General features: G+C 56.4%; 1 protein-coding gene and 2 non-coding genes across 4 annotated transcripts; all 3 read left to right on the top strand.

Annotated features, from left to right (window-relative positions):
* The first annotated feature begins 377 nt into the window (after positions 1 to 377).
* Positions 378 to 14,428, top strand: LOC144740475 (uncharacterized). Of its 2 annotated transcripts, XM_078623326.1 has the most exons (5): positions 378 to 529; positions 2,619 to 2,680; positions 3,454 to 3,513; positions 8,371 to 8,619; positions 13,953 to 14,428. In XM_078623326.1, exons 1-5 carry the CDS (start codon positions 423 to 425, stop codon positions 14,387 to 14,389), a joined length of 915 nt encoding a protein of 304 aa, XP_078479452.1. In that variant the 5' UTR covers positions 378 to 422; the 3' UTR covers positions 14,390 to 14,428. The 2 variants fall into 2 exon arrangements, with proteins under 2 accessions (XP_078479452.1, XP_078479451.1); XM_078623325.1 differs by lacking the exons at positions 378 to 529; positions 2,619 to 2,680; positions 3,454 to 3,513 and having other exon boundaries at positions 7,246 to 8,619.
* LOC144740480 (small nucleolar RNA U83B) lies at positions 2,066 to 2,162 on the top strand. Its single transcript, XR_013589648.1, has one exon. It is a non-coding gene; the product is annotated as a small nucleolar RNA U83B (small nucleolar RNA).
* Positions 2,808 to 2,905, top strand: LOC144740481 (small nucleolar RNA U83B). The gene has a single exon (XR_013589649.1). It is a non-coding gene; the product is annotated as a small nucleolar RNA U83B (small nucleolar RNA).
* Positions 14,429 to 14,533: the final 105 nt, after the last annotated feature.

The raw sequence follows: 14,533 nt of genomic DNA, 5'->3' as shown, positions 1-14,533 counted from the left end.
ACACACTCGCATACACACTTGCTCATTCACACACTCATACACACACTCGCTCATTCACACTCGCACATTCAATCATTCTCACACTGGCACGCCAACACACTCGTTCTCACACTCCCACGCCAACACACACTCGTACACACACTCGCTCACACTCATGCACACACTCGCTCATTCTCGCTCGCTCATTCTCGCTCGCACACTCGCATTCACTCATTCTCACACTGGCACGCCAACACACTCGTTCTCGCACTCCCACGCCAACACACACTCGCTCATACACATACACACTCTCTCAATCTCACTCGCTCATTCTCGCTCGCACACTCGCATTCACTCATTCTCACACTCGCACGTTCTCACGCTCGCTCGCACTTTCACACGCTCACCCACGGTGCCCGCTTTGCGTGTTTCTCGCCAGGTTGATGCGCCTGATGGAGGAGATCATGGCCGAGAAGGAAAACAAGACCATCATCTTTGTGGAGACGAAGAGACGCTGCGACGAGCTCACGCGTAGGATGAGGCGCGACGGGTGAGTTGGTTAGCTCCTTGACCCCCTCCACCACAGAGGTCGCTAACGGGTTTTGATTCCTTACCCGTACCCAGCCGCACCAGGGTCGCAAACGGCTACCTGTACCCAGCCGGGTACAGGTAGCCGTATCCTACCCGTACCCTACCCGAAATGAGTGACAAACGGTGACTCACCAGGTGACTCGCGGCCTACCCGTACCCGGCCGCACCAGGGTCGCAAATGGGTACCTGTACCCGGCCGGGTACAGGTAGCCGTATCCTACCCGTACCCTACCCGAAATGAGTGACAAACGGTGGCTCAACAGGTGACTCACGGCCTACCCGTACCCGGCCGCACCAGGGTCGCAAATGGGTACCTGTACCTGGCCGGGTACAGGTAACCGTATCCTACCCGTACCCTACCCGAAATGAGTGACAAACGGTGGCTCACCAGTGACTCACGGCCTACCCGTACCCAGCCGCACCAGGGTCGCAAATGGGTGCCTGTACCCGTACCCAGCCGGGTACAGGTAACCGTATCCTACCCGTACCCTACCCGAAATGAGTGACAAACGGTGGCTCACCAGTGACTCACGGCCTACCCGTACCCAGCCGCACCAGGGTCGCAAATGGGTGCCTGTACCCGTACCCAGCCGGGTACAGGTAACCGTATCCTACCCGTACCCTACCCGAAATGAGTGACAAACGGTGGCTCACCAGTGACTCACGGCCTACCCGTACCCGGCCGCACCAGGGTCGCAAACGGGTACCCGTACCCGGTGGGGTACGGGTAGCCGGGTATCGGGTAGGGTACGGGTATCGGGTACCCGGTTGCGACCTCTGCTCCACCATCATCACCAACGCCGCTCACCCCTCTGACGGTCAGAATAGCAGAGACTCGCTGAAATAAACCCAGCGGCAGCCTGGTAATCGCCATAGTCGCACATTCCACCGTCACGCATTCCTCTCGCTCTGGTGAGCGGTGTGTGTGTGTGCAAAGGCCCTTAAAAATCTGAGGCTATATGGGGGTATTAATTCTAGATTTGAAGCTTTTCGTGACTGCAAGGATTCATACTCGTAGTTCTTTCGGTAAAGTCACCACGTAGGTAAAAAAATGAACTAAAAATTAATAAAAAATGAAACGCTAAAAATCACGACGACGTTTCGGGAGGCAACACAAGTCTCCGTCATCAGGTGGGACCGTCACAGCCACATTTGCTGTTTGTTTACCTACGTGACTTTACCGAAAGAACTGAGTATGCTATATGGGGGACCTGTGTGTGTGTGTGTCTTGGTAGTCTGCTAGAGCGTAGTCTGTCAGTCGTGGTGATTTGTACCCGACCTGGGCGCCCTCCCCCAGGTCTACTCGGCCCTAAATGAGGAGCTGGGTGCTGTGGTGCGTGGTAGTTGAAACATCGGGGGATACAAAGCTTTGCGTGGCTGTGTTTGTAGTTCAGCGTGCGGTTGCGTGAGGTAGTCTACTCCAGTGCGGCGGTGAGCTCGCATGGGGTGGTCGGAGCGCTGCTGCTGCTGCTGCAGCTACTGCTGCTGCAGAGTTGGGTCCCAGTGATGAGAACGTGGAATTGGGCCCCATTTTGGGGTCCCGATCACTCCGTGGGGAATCCGTTCCATGCTGCCTTCCTTCTGAGGGGCCCGCTCGCTCGCTCACTCACCCAGCCGCTCGCTCACCCAGCCGCTCGCTCACCCAGCCGCTCGCTCACCCAGCCGCTCGCCCAGCCAGCCGCTCGCTCACCCAGCCGCTCGCCCAGCCAGCCGCTCGCTCACCCAGCCATTCGCTGAGCCAGCCACTCGCTCGCCCGCCCAGCCACTCGCTCAGCCAGCCGCTCGCTCAGCCAGCCGCTCGCTCAGCCAGCCGCTCGCTCACCCAGCCACTCGCCCAGCCGCTCACTCGCCCAAAAGCTCACCCACCCAAAAGCTCACCCAGCCACTCTCCCCCCCCCCCCCAGCCACTGAAATCTCCCTGCTTGAGACGGGCGGGGGGGGAAGTTGCCACCCAATCCACCCACCCATCTCGCTGTACCGATTGTGCGAATGCGGTGTAAGTGTGTCTCTGTGTACTAACCTAACGTGTTTCTTGTGTTTTGCTGCAGCTGGCCCGCCATGTGTATCCATGGAGACAAGAGCCAACCGGAGCGGGATTGGGTACTCACAGGTGAGGGAGCTCGCGCCCCCCTCGCCCCCCCCTCGGTGTAGTCTAGCGTAGTACGAGTCCAGTCGACTCCACTGTAGTTCAGTGCAGAGTGGGGTGAGCCACACAAGGAGCGTGCTGCTGCTGAGTTGGGTCCCGGTGATGAGAACGTGGAATTTGGCTCCATTTTGGGGTCCCGACAACTCTTGTGGGGAATCCGTTCCATGCTGCCTTCCTTCTGAGGGGCCCAGCCAGCCGCTCGCTCGCCCAGCCCCTCGCTCGCCCAGCCACTCGCTCACTCGCTCACTCGCTCACCCAGCCGCTCGCTCGCTCACCTAGCCACTCGCTCACCCAGCCACTCGCTCACCCAGCCACTCGCTCACCCAGTCGCTCGCCCAGCCGCTCACTCGCTCGCCCAGCCACTCGCTCGCCCAGCCACTCGCTCGCCCAGCCGCTCGCTCACCCAGCCGCTCGCTCGCCCAGCCGCTCGCTCGCCCAGCCGCTCGCTCGCCCAGCCGCTCGCTCGCCCAGCCGCTCGCTCGCCTAGCAACTCGCTCACCCAGGCACTCGCTCACCCAGCAACCTGCTCACCCAGCCACTCGCTCACCCAGCCACTCGCTCGCTCACTCACTCACCCAGCCGCTCGCTCGATCCTCCCTCATCTCCGAGGGACTTGGTCGGTCGGAATCCTCTACCCCCCCCCCCCTCTCTCTTGTCCCCCACACTCTCTCCATCCTCGTGTTGTGACTGATACCCAACGAAGCTCTCTTCTCCCCCCCCCACCGCTCCCCGTGCAGAGTTCCGATCAGGGAAGTCTCCAATCCTCATCGCCACGGACGTTGCCTCCCGCGGCCTTGGTACGTTGTGTGTGCGTGCGTGCGTGTGTTGCCCGTGCGTGTTGCCCGTGCGTGTTGCCCGTGCGTCGGTGCTGGGGGGTTCGGGTTGTGGGTAACGGTTAAGGTGGCGAGTTTGTGGGTTTGGGTGGGTGTGTCGTAGCAGATTGCGTGTGGTAGGCATAGGTGGGGGTTTATGAGGGGGGTAAAGTAAAGATGCATTATTATGAGTTGGCGTGTGGGTGGTGGGTGAGTTGGCGTGTGAGTCGGGGGATGAATGACCGTGGAGTGGTGAGGAGGGGTGAGGGTAGGTGAGGTGTCGTGGTTCTGTCTGGGTGAGCGACTTTGCGAGATGAGCGAGTGCTCTTTGAGGGTGAGTGGGTGAGACGCCATCTCCTCTCCCCCGTCTTGATCTCGTCGTCATCGCGAGGTAGAGACACCAACGACTTTGACGCTCACCAATTGTGAACACTCTGACGATGACGCTCACCAACTACACACATCAACGACCTTGACACTCACCAACTACACACATCAACGACCTTGACGCTCACCAACTACACACATCAACGACTTTGACGCTCACCAATTGTGAACTCTGACGATGACGCTCACCAACTACACACACCAACGACTTCGACGCTCACCAATTGTGAGCACTCTGACGACAACAACGCTCACCCAACCGCCTTGGTTTGGCTGTGTGGAACGTTGACCTCTGCTGCTAAACGTCGTCATTTGCCGCGCGCGTTCAGTTAACGGTGGCTCTCCGCGTGTCTGCGCGCGTGTGCGTGTGTGTGTGTGTGTGCGCGCGCCTGTGTGTGTGGTACGAACACGCACACACACGCCTCACACTCTCTCTCCCCCCCCCACCCAGAAGCCCCTCGTTTTGCGAGGGAGCCGCGGGGGCGTCGCCCAAATAATATTTTTGACGGGAGACGGGGAGTGTGTGTGTGCGCGTGCGTCCGTGCGTGTGCGTGCGAGTGAGTGAGCGCGCGTGAGCGAGCGAGTTTGAGCGCTAAATTTCTTGAAAAACGACCTTTCGAAACGAGGCCTTGTCCGTCACCGAGGCCTAAAAAAACAAAATGGCCGTGCGGAGGAGCGGCCATCTTGGATTGCTGCCCAGACGGGCGGCCATCTTGGATTTGCGCTGTCAGGAGGAGAGGAGGGAGTTGTGGGAAGGGATGGGGGGGGGGGGCAATTTTGGGGAGGGGGGTGGTGGTGGTGGTGGCGGCGGCCATCTTGGAGCATCGCTCCCCACCCTGCCGAGGGAGGGCGGCCATTTTGGAATCGCTGGCTGCCGGCGGCCATCTTGGATCCACCGCCCTTTCCCCTCCTCGCCCCTCCCCCCCGCCCGCGGAGAGGGAGGGCGGCCGGGCGGCCATCTTGGATCGCCGTTGTCACGGCAACGGGAGAGCGCGGAAGTTGGTGGGGGGGGGGGCTCCCCCTCCTCCTCCTCCTCCTCCTGCCTGGTTGGCTGGCTGGCTGGCCCCGCCGGTCTTAGGGTAGCGAGGTAGCAGAGATGGGCCTGTGGGGTGGGACTCGGGTTTGTTGACAAGCGGGGGGTGGTGGGGGTGGGGGTGGTGAGCGTTTAAATAAACCTGAGGCAGGAGGGAGGGAAGAGTAGGCAGAAGCGGGGGGGGGGGGGGAGGTGCGGAGTGGAGTTTGCTGTACGTGTAGCGTGCGTGGGTGGGGTGGGTGCTCGGTTAGGGGGTCAAGATCTTGTTGTGGGTGGTGGTGGGGGGGCGGGGCGATGGTTGCTATACACCACCTCAAGCCAAGCTAGTAGTGGGGGGCTGCTTTAAACCTCGAGTTGCTCTAGTGGGGGGGTGCTGCTACAATGCCGCCTCAAGCTAAGGGCCGGGCAGCAGCAGCAGGAGGAGGAGGAGGTGGTGGTGGTGGTGCTAGCGGGGCCAGAGCACTGCAGTGCCCGCCCCGCCCCCCCTCTTCGCCTGCCATGGGGCCGCCCTCCCTCCCTCCCCGCCCCCCCCCCAACTGCGGGGGTCTACGGGGGAGGAGGAGGAGGAGGTGGTGAGGGAGGAGGAGGAGGAGGGGCCCCCCTCTCCCGCCTGTCCCTCTCGGGGCCTCTCTCTCGTCCCTTCCGTGACGGCAGCAGCCCCGTAAGTAACAAAATCAAAACGGCCTTGTTGGGTGGTGGTGATGGGGTGTAACTGGGGTTTGGGTGGTGGTTGATGGTGGGGGGGGGGATGGTGGTTATGAAGAGGGCAAAAGTCATGTGTAGTAGGGGTGGTGGGTGGGTGGGTGGGGTTTGGTTTGGGGTTTAAGAGGGGGTGGGAGTTTTGGCGGCGGTGGTGGTGATGGTCTTGGTGGGTTTCCTCGCGCGTCTTGCCGTAGATCAACAGAGAGACCAAGAGATCCTCTGCCCCGTTATAGCCTCGACAGACTTAAACCTTTTACACCATTGGAACCTCATTTTCCAGTAAAAAAAAATATGATAATAGTGTTTTTGTTTTTTACCCTTCTATCTGGCAACAAAACTGACACCTTTTTTTGTTGCCAGATAGAAGGGTAAAAAAAAAACCAATAATCAGACTTAAACCTGCTGTGGGAAACATAAGCGATCGGTCTTGACCTTTCTGGCAATACAAACGGTCGTGTTAATAAGGTGTTGGTGTTTGGAACGTGCTTGTTATTGCCAGGTAAAGGTAAAAAAAAAGAACTCTTATTCTTCATAACTTTTTTTGTGACACAGACAAAAAAAATGACCCTGCGGTGAAACTGCCACTACCGCCGCCATAAACCCCCCACCCACCTCACCCGCAATCCGCCCCCTGGACCCAGTAGATTTCGATGCAGAGGAAATGATTTGTGGGGAAATGCGCAGCGGCGGTGACAGCATGAGCAGTAGCATTGAACTCTGGGCAGCTGCAGTAGTAATGCATCGGGGGGGCGGGGGGCGGGGAGACAGCTGGTGTAGTTACGATTGGCTTGTGGTGAGTGTTAGGGCTAGATTTATAAATGTGTCGTAACCCTCCACCACCCGACACGGCCAATCGGTAAAAAAGTGTCACTGCTTTAGCCCACCGGTGTGTTGAAGCGTGAAACCACAACATTTACAACAAAAATGTTGTTAAAATGTTGTGGTTTCACGCCTCAACACACCGGTGGGCTTAAAGCAGTGAACTATTTGTCTTTTGTCAATGTGACACCCTTTCAACTGGTACAAAAACTGACGGCTTTATACAAGGCATCATGTTTGCAATAACCACAACACAAGCAGTCAAAATGCAAACAAACAGAAACAACTCTGATGATAATGATATGCACTGTCCTTGAAGTTGATTGGTCCACACCCAAGACAGCTTCTCTTAGAGCCTAGTCTAAGCCGTGTCGGGTGGTGGAGGGTTACGACACATTTCTAAATAACGCCATCTCAACCCAATAACTTTGCTTATGAATAATATTGTTTGCGAAAGCCTGCTATGTGTTAAACTGTTAGGGCTACTGTCTGCGGCCACTTCTCATTGGCTAGTGGGGGGGGGGGGTGCGGGGATGGGGGGCGGGGGGGGGGCAAAGGCTGCATGGTCACGTGTGTGTTGTGAAGGGGAAATTTGGGGGGGTGGGGCCAGGTCTCTGTGTGGACTGATGAGATGGGGGGATGAGATGGGGGGGCGGGGGTAGAGGTGGTTGTGGGTTGGTTGAGTGTGAGGGATATTCAGATTTTGGGTGGTGGGGGGGAAGGTTGAGATTGGTGGGGGGGTGTGGGGTGAGGTGTTGGGGGGGGGGGGGTCCTGTGGGGTGAGTGTGGGCGAGTCTGTGTGAGGATGATTTTTGGTGGTGGTTGGAGGAGGAGGAAAACCATCCTCCATTGCGTTCTTCCTAATCTTGTTTTTTTTTTCCCTATCACCCTCCACCCTCCCCGGCTGCTGAATTTCTTCAATCGCTCATCCCTCCATTCGCCCGCTCGCCCTCCCACCAACCAATCCCTCGTTCACTTGTCCACCCTCTTACCTCCAACGCTCGCTCGCCCTCCCACCACCCAATCCCTCGTTCACTTATCCACCCTCTCACCTCCAACGCTCGCTCGCCCTCGCACCACCCAATCCCTCGTTCACTTGTCCACCCTCTCACCTCCAACGCTCGCTCGCCCTCCCACCAACCCAATCCCTCGTTCACTTGTCCACCCTCTCACCTCCAACGCTCGCTCGCCCTCCCACCAACCCAATCCCTCGTTCACTTGTCCACCCTCTCACCTCCAACGCTCGCTCGCCCTCCCACCAACCCAATCCCTCGTTCACTTGTCCACCCTCTCACCTCCAACGCTCGCCCGCCCTCCCACCAACCCAATCCCTCGTTCACTTATCCACCCTCTCACCTCCAACGCTCGCCCTCCCACCAACCCAATCCCTCGTTCACTTGTCCACCCTCTCACCTCCAACGCTCGCCCGCCCTCCCACCAACCCAATCCCTCGTTCACTTGTCCACCCTCTCACCTCCAACACTCGCTCGCCCTCCCACCACCCAATCCCTCGTTCACTTATCCACCCTCTCGCCTCCAACGCTCGCTCGCCCTCCCACCAACCCAATCCCTCGTTCACTTCTCCACCCTCTCACCTCCAACGCTCGCTCGCCCTCCCACCAACCCAATCCCTCGTTCACTTGTCCACCCTCTCACCTCCAACGCTCGCTCGCCCTCCCACCAACCCAATCCCTCGTTCACTTGTCCACCCTCTCACCTCCAACGCTCGCCCGCCCTCCCACCAACCCAATCCCTCGTTCACTTATCCACCCTCTCACCTCCAACGCTCGCCCTCCCACCAACCCAATCCCTCGTTCACTTCTCCACCCTCTCGCCTCCAACGCTCGCCCGCCCGCCGCCTCTCCCGCGACTCCTCCTCCGCTCGCCTCGCCCCGTCGCAGACGTGGAGGACATCAAGTTCGTGATCAACTACGACTACCCCAACAGCTCCGAGGACTACGTGCACCGCATCGGGAGGACGGGGCGCAGCACTCGCAGCGGCACCGCATACACCTTCTTCACACCGGGCAACGGGCGGCAGGCCAACGACCTCGTGAGCGTCCTCCGTGAGGCGAACCAGGCCATCAACCCCAAGCTGCTGCAGCTCGCCGAGGGCGGACGCGGAGGAGGAGGCGGCATGGGAGGGCGAGGTGAGCGTGGTGGTGGTGGTGGTGGTGGTGGTGTTGTTGTGTGTGTGTGTACGTGAGTGGGTGGTGGTGTGTGTGTGTGTACGTGAGTGGGTGGTGGTGGTGTGTGTGTGTGTGTTGTGTGTGTACGTGAGTGGGTGGTGGTGGTGTGTGTGTGTGTGTTGTGTGTGTACGTGAGTGGGTGGTGGTGGTGTGTGTGTGTTGTGTGTGTACGTGAGTGGGTGGTGGTGGTGGTGGTGTGTGTGTGTGTACGTGAGTGGGTGGTGTTGTGTGTTGTGTGTGTACGTGAGTGGGTGGTGGTGGTGTGTGTTGTGTGTGTACGTGAGTGGGTGGTGGTGGTGTGTGTGTGTTGTGTGTGTACGTGAGTGGGTGGTGGTGGTGTGGTGTGTACGTGAGTGGGTGGTGGTGGTGTGTGTGTGTTGTGTGTGTACGTGGGTGGGTGGTGGTGGTGTGTGTGTGTTGTGTGTGTACGTGAGTGGGTGGTGGTGGTGTGGTGTGTACGTGAGTGGGTGGTGGTGGTGTGTGTGTGTGTGTTGTGTGTGTACGTGAGTGGGTGGTGGTGGTGTGTGTGTGTGTGTACGTGGGTGGGTGGTGGTGGTGTGTGTGTTGTGTGTGTGTACGTGAGTGGGTGGTGGTGTTGTGTGTGTTGTGTGTGTGTACGTGAGTGGGTGGTGGTGTTGTGTGTGTTGTGTGTGTGTACGTGAGTGGGTGGTGGTGTTGTGTGTGTTGTGTGTGTGTACGTGAGTGGGTGGTGGTGTTGTGTGTGTTGTGTGTGTGTGTACGTGAGTGGGTGGTGGTGTTGTGTGTGTTGTGTGTGTGTACGTGAGTGGGTGGTGGTGTTGTGTGTGTTGTGTGTGTTGTGTGTGTGTACGTGAGTGGGTGGTGGTGTTGTGTGTGTTGTGTGTGTTGTGTGTGTGTACGTGAGTGGGTGTTGTGTGTGTGTGTGTACGTGAGTGGGTGGTGGTGGTGGTGGTGGTGTTGTTGTGTGTGTGTGTGTACGTGAGTGGGTGGTGGTGTGTGTGTGTGTACGTGAGTGGGTGGTGGTGTGTGTGTGTGTGTACGTGAGTGGGTGGTGGTGTGTGTGTGTGTGTACGTGAGTGGGTGGTGGTGTGTGTGTGTGTGTACGTGAGTGGGTGGTGGTGTGTGTGTGTACGTGAGTGGGTGGTGGTGTGTGTGTGTGTGTACGTGAGTGGGTGGTGGTGTGTGTGTGTGTGTACGTGAGTGGGTGGTGGTGTGTGTGTGTGTGTGTGTACGTGAGTGGGTGGTGGTGTGTGTGTGTGTGTGTACGTGAGTGGGTGGTGGTGTGTGTGTGTGTGTGTACGTGAGTGGGTGGTGGTGTGTGTGTGTGTGTGTACGTGAGTGGGTGGTGGTGTGTGTGTGTGTGTGTACGTGAGTGGGTGGTGGTGGTGGTGTGTGTTGTGTACGTGGGTGGTGGTGGTGTGTGTGTGTACGTGAGTGGGTGGTGGTGGTGTGTGTGTGTACGTGAGTGGGTGGTGTTGTGTGTGTGTGTACGTGAGTGGGTGGTGGTGTGTGTGTGTGTACGTGAGTGGGTGGTGGTGTGTGTGTGTGTACGTGAGTGGGTGGTGGTGGTGGTGTGTGTGTGTGTGTACGTGAGTGGGTGGTGTGTGTGTTGTGTGTGTACGTGAGTGGGTGGTGGTGTGTGTGTTGTGTGTGTACGTGAGTGGGTGGTGGTGTGTGTGTTGTGTGTGTACGTGAGTGGGTGGTGGTGTGTGTGTTGTGTGTGTACGTGAGTGGGTGGTGGTGTGTGTGTGTGTGTACGTGAGTGGGTGGTGGTGTGTGTGTGTTGTGTGTGTGTACGTGAGTGGGTGGTGGTGTGTGTGTGTGTGTTGTGTGTGTACGTGAGTGGGTGGTGGTGTGTGTGTGTTGTGTGTGTGTACGTGAGTGGGTGGTGGTGTGTGTGTGTTGTGTGTGTGTACGTGAGTGGGTGGTGGTGTGTGTGTGTGTGTTGTGTGTGTACGTGAGTGGGTGGTGGTGTGTGTGTGTTGTGTGTGTACGTGAGTGGGTGGTGGTGTGTGTGTGTTGTGTGTGTACGTGAGTGGGTGGTGGTGGTGTGTGTGTGTGTGTGTACGTGAGTGGGTGGTGGTAACATCGGCAAGGTAAGGTAATTGTACCCTTTTTACCGGGGGGTAAAAAGGTAAAGGTGTCGACATGCCAAGGGGTAAGGGTAAAGGGTAGGGTAAAAGGTAGGCTCGTTGTTTTTACACTTTTACCTTACCTGCTAAAGGGTGAAAGGTGGGGTAGAGTGATTGTATTGTGGTAAGGTAAAGGTAGGCTCGTTGCTTTTTACACTTTTACCTTGCCGAGGCCTAGGTGGTGGTGAGTGGTCCAGTGTTGCTGTGGTATTTTTACAATGTGGTACATCGGTGTTGCTATGTGGTCTATCGGTGTTGCTATGTGATACAATGTTACAATGTACAGACACCACACGCACACACCACTGCACACACACCTTGCACACACACCTTGCACACACACACACACACCCCCCAACCTACTTCTCTCTACCCGTGCCGGGCTTGACGTTCTGCACGGTGAGGTGGGGGGGGGCAGGTCTGGGCGCCCATTTGTCCCGCGTCTCTCTCTCTCTCTCCGTCTCTCATCTCAACTCATCCCATGTCCCTCCCGCTCTCGTTCAGCTTATGGGACTCGCCGCTGGTAGGCGCGCACACCCCCCCCCCACTACGCAGACAGCACAAGGTGAACCTCGGCACGCTCGCTCGCTCACACCACGGCCCGATGCACACGCCACCAGCCAGTTTGTTGTTTTGCCAGTTTTAGTTTTTGCGTGCTTTCTTTTTTCACACTTTTGTTACGTAGGCTAAGGTGTTAGTTACAAACCGCACCTCTCTCCGTAACAAAGGCTCAGTGCTTTGTTATGCAGTCTACTCTTGGTCTTAAGCCTCACCTTGCCATATTAATAAAAAAGTGTGCCGTTCCTGGCCCTTCCCCCCCCCCCCTCTCCAACCAGTATATATACGGAGTGGTAGCTCTTGTAATCTCTCATTTACTTGATACAGCTGTCGTGGCTGTGACGGTTCCACCTGAAGACGGAAACTTGTGTTGCCTCCGAAACGTCGTGATTTTTTATTTAGTTTTATTTAACTTTTATTAATTACATTTTTTTTACCTACATGGTGACTTTACCAAAAAAACCTAAGCGTATGAATCCTTGCAGTCACGAAAGCTTCACATCTAGAACTATTTGTATCGAGGTCGTCTCTGCCCGTGGTGGTTACTGCGTGGATTTTGTCTCGATCCCCCTCCGATATATAAATGTCCACGTGATGGTGATGATGATGATTATATCGGCCACTTGTTTGAGCTCCCGTCATTTGTGATAGCCAGCGGTAACGTTCGACCACGGCTCTGGTTAAAATAAAAACTATTTTAGCGTTTCTAAATGTCACGTGCGCACGGACAACTTATTTTATCGCGTAACAATGTCTCTTGGTGCGTCTCTACCGCATCCACCTGTTTGTGTTTGGCTGTGCCCGGCACGAACGGAGGCTATTGCTTCGACGTGCGCTATACCCCCACCGCCGCCACTTGCTAACGCGGGCTGTTACTTGGTCACGTTGCGCATCATCGGTGCCAAAATATGAGAATAGTTTTTTCCCCTTTTTTCTGGCGACAAAACAGTTGTGTTTCGATTCAAAGCTGTTCGTGACTGCAGGGATTCATCTTCTTGGTTCTTTCGGTAAAGTCGTCACGTAGAAGGGAAATAATAAAATAATAAAATTTAAACATAATAAAATGATTCTTTTATAATAAAAAACATAATAAAATAAAACATTTCGATTTAAAGCTTCTTTCGCGACTGCAGGGATTCATCTTCTTGGTTCTTTCGGTAAAGTCGTCACGTAGAAGGGAAATCATAAAATAATAAAATAAAACATTATAAAATTTCGATGTCAAGCTTTCGTGACTGCAGGGATTCATCTTCTTGGTTCTTTCGGTAAAGTCGTCACGTAGAAGGGAAATCATAAAATAATAAAATAAAACATTATAAAATTTCGATGTCAAGCTTTCGTGACTGCAGGGATTCATCTTCTTGGTTCTTTCGGTAAAGTCGTCACGTAGAAGGGAAATCATAAAATAATAAAATAAAACATTATAAAATTTCGATGTCAAGCTTTCGTGACTGCAGGGATTCATCTTCTTGGTTCTTTCGGTAAAGTCGTCGCGTAGAAGGGAAATAATACAAATAAAACATAGTAAAATATGATTTTCACGACGTTTCGGCCACAACGCAAGCAGCCGTCCTGAGGCGATTAATGAATTTCATTCTTCACCTGAGGACGGCTGCTTGCGTTGTGGCCGAAACGTCGTGAGAATTTAATTTTATTATGTTTTATTATTTTATAATTTCCCTTTTATGTGACTTTACCGAAAGAACCAAGCCGAGGCACGACATCACGGGGCGGGGGACCGCCTTTGCCAGTGCCAGAATATGAGAATAGGTTTTCCCCCCCCCCCTTTTTTCTGGCGACCAAAACCGTCGCGTTAAGACGTTAAAACGGCAAATTGAAACTTTTTTTTTACGCGGAATCGTGTCTGCGTTGACCACAATGCTTGTGCTCAGACTGCAAAAAAAAAACACTCCGATAATATGATGCAGTGGCTTTGAAACTGATTTGTTCACACTAGACGGCTTTCTTTTGAGCCTAGTCTCAAACGCTGTTGGACCATGAAGCTGCCACTCTCCCTTCCGATTTTCACCGGACAATTGCTCTCATTTTCGATTGTGCGCACAGTAGCAACGTCAACCATCGCACCCCCCCCAACTCGTGTGTGGTCCAACTTGGGCCCCCTTCTCACCCTGCCACCACCCCGCCTCATTCTCTCGCCCAGTCGCACAAACTACTTGGAAGTTGTCCGCCCACCCCAATAGTTTTGACTCGCACGCCCGCCCAATCCTCTGGTGCATTCATTCACTCACCCACTCACCCGCTTGTCCACCCACCACACTCTCGTCCACACGCTCGTCCGCCCACCCACCCACCACACTCGTTTCCACCAACCCACTCCACTCATTTGTCCACACTCTCGCCCACTCACCCACTCGTCCACTCACCCACTCACCACATTCTTGTCCACTCGCCCACTCGCCCACTCACCCACTCACCACATTCTTGTCCACTCACCCACTCATCCACTCACACGCTCGTCCACTCGTCCACTCACCCACTCGCCCACCCACCACACTTGCCCACTTATCCTGGTCCGTGGTTTCAAACTGTTTTCCACGCTCAACCTAAACCCTCCCTTCCCGCCTGTTTTCTCTCTCTCCCCCCCCCCCCCCCCCCCCCCCCAAGGTTCCCGCTACGGCCGCAGCCGCTTTGACGATCGCCGTGGCGACCGCGGGGACCGGGGCGGTGGGCGCGACGATCACCACCGCGGCGGAGGCGGAGACCATCGCAACGGGGGCGGGAGCCTCTCTCTGTCGGGAGCCAACGCCACCATGCCGGGCGGCGGTACCACGGCGCTCCTGGGCGCTTACGGAGCCGGCGGTGGTGGCGGTGCAGCAGCCAGCCTCCTGTCCCAACACCAGCAGCAGCAGCAGCAGTTCCTGGCGCTGCAGGGCATGATGGGTAACGCCCAGTTCCCCCCGGGGTTCCCTGCGCACGCCCTGCAAAGCATGATGGGAATTATGGGCGGCGGGGGGGCGGGAGGCAACGTTGGCGGGGGGGGCTCCGCTGGTGGTGTTGGGGGGGGGGCGGGCACGGGGTTTGCACCGATGCCCCCCAAATAGGGGGCGGAGGGGCGGGGGATGAACGCGAACACTGATTGGGTTGGGGGGGCAGGGAGGGCGGGGTGGGGGGTTAGGGAATGGGGGGGGTGCAACTGGTTCTCTTGAAGGTGGACTGTGGGGGGGGATCAGGATGGGGGGGGGGCA

This window comes from Lampetra planeri, unplaced genomic scaffold, assembly GCF_965212315.1.
Source record: "Lampetra planeri unplaced genomic scaffold, kcLamPlan1.2.h2 scaffold_220, whole genome shotgun sequence".
In the NCBI taxonomy this organism is placed as follows: Eukaryota; Metazoa; Chordata; class Hyperoartia; order Petromyzontiformes; family Petromyzontidae; genus Lampetra; species Lampetra planeri.
Note: the sequence above shows the minus strand (reverse complement) of the source record. Positions and strands in the feature narration are given on the sequence as shown.

Excerpts from the sequence above, each read along its gene's own strand:
- LOC144740475 (XM_078623325.1), top strand. The coding sequence starts at position 7,275 with ATGATTTTTGGTGGTGGTTGGAGGAGGAGGAAAACCATCCTCCATTGC. Across the intron at positions 8,620-13,952 it reads AGGCGGCATGGGAGGGCGAG|GTTCCCGCTACGGCCGCAGC; the intron begins GTGAGCGTGGTG and ends CCCCCCCCCAAG.